The 3,992-nt window shown below is 43.0% G+C and overlaps 1 protein-coding gene across 2 annotated transcripts in view; it reads right to left on the bottom strand.

Annotated features, from left to right (window-relative positions):
• Positions 1 to 2,663: 2,663 nt before the first annotated feature.
• Positions 2,664 to 3,992, bottom strand: part of LOC124291122 (collagen alpha-1(VI) chain-like) — a 32,738-nt gene continuing 31,409 nt past the window's right edge. For both annotated transcript variants that reach the window (XM_046728027.1, XM_046728026.1), the window contains 2 exons: positions 3,576 to 3,695; positions 2,664 to 2,995 (listed from right to left, as the gene is read on the bottom strand). In XM_046728027.1, coding sequence (XP_046583983.1) covers positions 2,760 to 2,995; positions 3,576 to 3,695 — 356 coding nt within the window. In that variant the 3' untranslated portion in view covers positions 2,664 to 2,759. The remainder of the gene's footprint in view (positions 2,996 to 3,575; positions 3,696 to 3,992) is intronic.

The raw sequence follows: 3,992 nt of genomic DNA, 5'->3' as shown, positions 1-3,992 counted from the left end.
TGTTGGTGTTCTGTTACATTATTTACGTCGATCACCGGAGTGTCTGGTCCAGTCTCGATTATTTACAGACTGCCGCCATGTAGCTGGAATATTGCTGGAGTTCGGCCATAAACAACAAACAAACCGTTTGGTCCATAACATTGCACTGTATGTTCCTTTGTTGTCTGCCGTCGCACTCCGAAATATTCCAGCGGTCGGCAAAGAAGTCTAGACCAGACAATCCAGTTTTTGAAATCAAGAGCATTGTCGACGCAACTGGGATACGATAACACATGGGTTGCTGAAGGCAAATCATAACCTTGGGCCGTCTTTATAGATGCATTGAGTGTTGATATTATGGTGAACGAAAATTGGGAATAGATAGAATGGCAACGCACATATATGCTTGTTACACTAAATGGTTTCGTCGTTATGAATTTCTCTGTCAACGGTTTGTTGATGTTCAGCATTTATTACATAAAAGGTTCTTTAGTCCGCCATGCATGTACTGAATGTTGTATGACGACCTGTCATGGTCCCAGCTTGTCTTTGAAGAGTGCAGATGATAACAGCTTTAGTTTTCTTGTTCAAGTGAAGTATGAGATCGCAAAAGCTGAAAAATGCAGTACTCCCATTGAAACGTGGAGAGGGTTGTTGGAAGGACGGTCGCCACAAAGAAATGTCTAATCACAGGACAGAGAATCGCATCCATCAAAGCATTCTTGTTGAAGCTGGCAAAGGGTCTTTGAATTGGTCACTTCAACAAATAACCCTTATGCGGAATGATGTAACGATGATGTTTACCGATTTCCAGGCAGATGAATAATGGCCTTTCTAAAATAGTTAATTAGTTACATGAAGAAAAATGAACGGGAACATCTGATCATTGTGCAAGCCAAATAGGAACTCACAGTCATCATTTAGTCAGTTACTGGTACTATTTCCCAAGGCAGTTTTAGCAGGGCACAGCGCCCAGCCCTTCTGTTTAATACAATAATTGATATTAACACTTATGCATATATTATTCTTAGCATAGTACTTCAAATTGGAAATCCGTCATTACATGTCCATTTTGGAATAAGGGTGAACCTTTTGAAATTCTGTCGCCTGCCTTTAACCTGGGGAAACACTAATGGGCCATCTTCAGTACAAGACGCATGGAACTCTTTGAAATCTTCGTGGAAAGGGCATGTCCGTTTGTAGCACAAGACGCGAGATGTTAACACCACAGGCTGCTGCAAGAATATCGATTGACTGAAAGGGAAAGTTGAAGTCATCCCTCTTGTGGATATTGTTCTTCATGCTTTGCTTGAATGACGAAACCGACGAGGCAGTTTTACTGGTATCCATCACTTCCAGGTCCCGTGGGTAAATTAGTGGAAGACACTGACAGTATCCATGGTTAACATAATGGATCGACATCAGATGATTGCTAAACCTGAAACTTAGGTCTTGGTCAAATTGACTTACAATTCATACGAATGCGCCGTGCTTTCAATAAGGGCACCGCATACACTGCAGTTAGTAACGGTATCGGAGAAATACTTTTATACAAGCATGCAAACAACTATACGAGCGATAGGGTGGATTTGTTTTAAACATTATTGTGAGGAAACATGGATCGGGCACAAGTGAGTTAATGTCTGGTTGTGGATTGTACCTTGACGACCCACTCACTGCTCGTGTCAAAGTGGACTAACACAGTATAAGATCGGGTATATGCATGAACATTTGCAGTCACAGACCATGATTTCGTGAAGCTATATGTTCAACAAATAAGTACAGTGTAAGCTTTCAAAAGTGTTCCTTGCATGAGCAATATATATTCTTCCAAAGTTATTAGAACTACATGGAGCTGTGGATCCGTCATTTCTATCCACCACGCTATATGATAGAGTAATATGAAACATTTATCACCAGCCGATTTCAAAGTCTATCCCGAGGAATCAACTATAAAATAAATACAAGCATCAAGAAGAGTATTGTACATAAGCCAGTATTGTACATAAGCTTACTACCAGCCCCGAGCATGACATTACTGGATGCTGATTTTGCATCAGCGAACGTTGACGGCGTGGATCGTCACTGCCATGCCGTCCACCACTGTCTGGCGCCGTCATGGCGAAACCACTGGGGAAAGACTTCCGCCCGTATCCCCCCTTAAATTTCATTCTAGTCAAATCATATCACCTGAATATATATTCCTCATCTTATAAGGATGAGTTTTAACATGTTTCTTTAATTGTATCTGAACATACTGAAAGACATATTCTACTTCTAAAAATGCCACTCAAAGAAATTTTGCCTTATCGTTAAAATCTAGGGGGATACGGGCGGAAGGATTAACCAAGGGGTTTTCTGCCAGTCGCATCCCAGTTGACACCTGCTGTTCCATCATTTGCGGGCTGTTCAATCAGGTACAGGTACACAAAACATTTGCACAAATGGATTATAATACATATTAGTGTTTTACATTCATGACGGTTCATAAGTCGGATAAAACACGACTCCGAGGTTTTGGTAGCAAATGTAAACCCTTGGAGTCGGGAAAATCCCTCGGAGTCGTGTTTTATCCTTTACATAATGTCAGATACAGGGGAATTCCCGATTCATGGTGCTTAAATGTACCTACCTACTCGCACACCCACACATACCATAATAACAAATAACACGACGGCAAGACAAAAATATAAATAGTTTTATGTATAACTATGATATGTTATTATGTACATGTCACAACACTCGAGTCCTACTATTTATACCTTATTGTTATATAAGGCTTAATAATAATTGACTTCAGGCCCTCTGTTTGAGTAGGCACTTCTGTGAGACTTTGTCTCCCAGGTTCCCTCGTTATAACGCCTCTCGTCCCGACTGCGTCGCCCCTTTCTTGCGAAAAGGCAAGCTAGAATGAGGAATAGCAGAAGACTGAGGAAGATAAGCCAAACGATGAGTCCAATAACTGTTGACCGGCTTAAAATCCCCTCGTACTTTTCACATACTGCTTGGGTGGAGGCTGAAATAACAACAGAGGAAGGTTATAGTGAGTGACTGCGTGAGTGAGTGAGTGAGTGAGTTGGGTTTAACTCTGCTTTGAACACTATTCCAGTCATATCGTGGTGAAACGCACTAGGACTGGGCATGACGACAAATATAGAAACCTACTCGGGGCGAACTGAGTTTCGAACCCTTGACAATGGGTTCCTGGCGTGCCCAAGGTGAATTGCAGCTCCTCACACTACTGGAAAAGCATAAAAACGTTGTGTATAGAATATAGAAGTTGACATCCACAATATTTTGCTTTATACTATACGGGGAGCCTGTAAATAATCGAGTCTGTACCACGTTAAGCAGTGACTGACACGACAAGAAACGATGCACGCTATCGATGCACGAGGACTTTCTATCCGTTACAGATCTTCACCATATGTCCATCTACACCTGTTTAGTTTGGGGTTTTCTCGGAGTGACAATGATAATGAAAACGGTACTGACTGTCGAGTCTGGGTATTCGCCGTGAGGAGCGAACGCTTTCAACACAACTCAACCCCACCGCCCCTTACCCTGCCTGAAATGACAGCGCGATTACACCTGACCTGATGCCTTGGCAGCTGCCCTTCCCACCTCCCTACTGACGCACTGGTTGCCACCCGGCATGTTGATACAGTGTTGTAAGTTAGTACATCCACCATGCCGCTCCTTACACTCGTCTATGTCTGGAAATAAACACAATCATTTTGTAATCATACATTCTTATCAACATATGTACAGACACACAACCACCCACCTATACACGAGCGTCTGTCCGGCCCCAGTCTGTAGCCATCATCAAAGACATAACCACCCACCTACACACGAGCGTCTGTCCGGGCCCAGTCTGTAGCCAACATTACAGACACAACAACCCACCTATACACGAGCGTCTGTCCGGCCCCAGTCTATAGCCAACATTACAGACACAACCACCCACCTATACACGAGCGTCTGTCCGGGCCCAGTCTGTAGCCAACATC

The sequence above is a fragment of the Haliotis rubra genome, unplaced genomic scaffold (assembly GCF_003918875.1).
Source record: "Haliotis rubra isolate DU_JTF1 unplaced genomic scaffold, ASM391887v1 Scf482, whole genome shotgun sequence".
NCBI classification, from domain to species: Eukaryota; Metazoa; Mollusca; class Gastropoda; order Lepetellida; family Haliotidae; genus Haliotis; species Haliotis rubra.
This window is presented reverse-complemented; position numbering and strand designations above follow the sequence as displayed.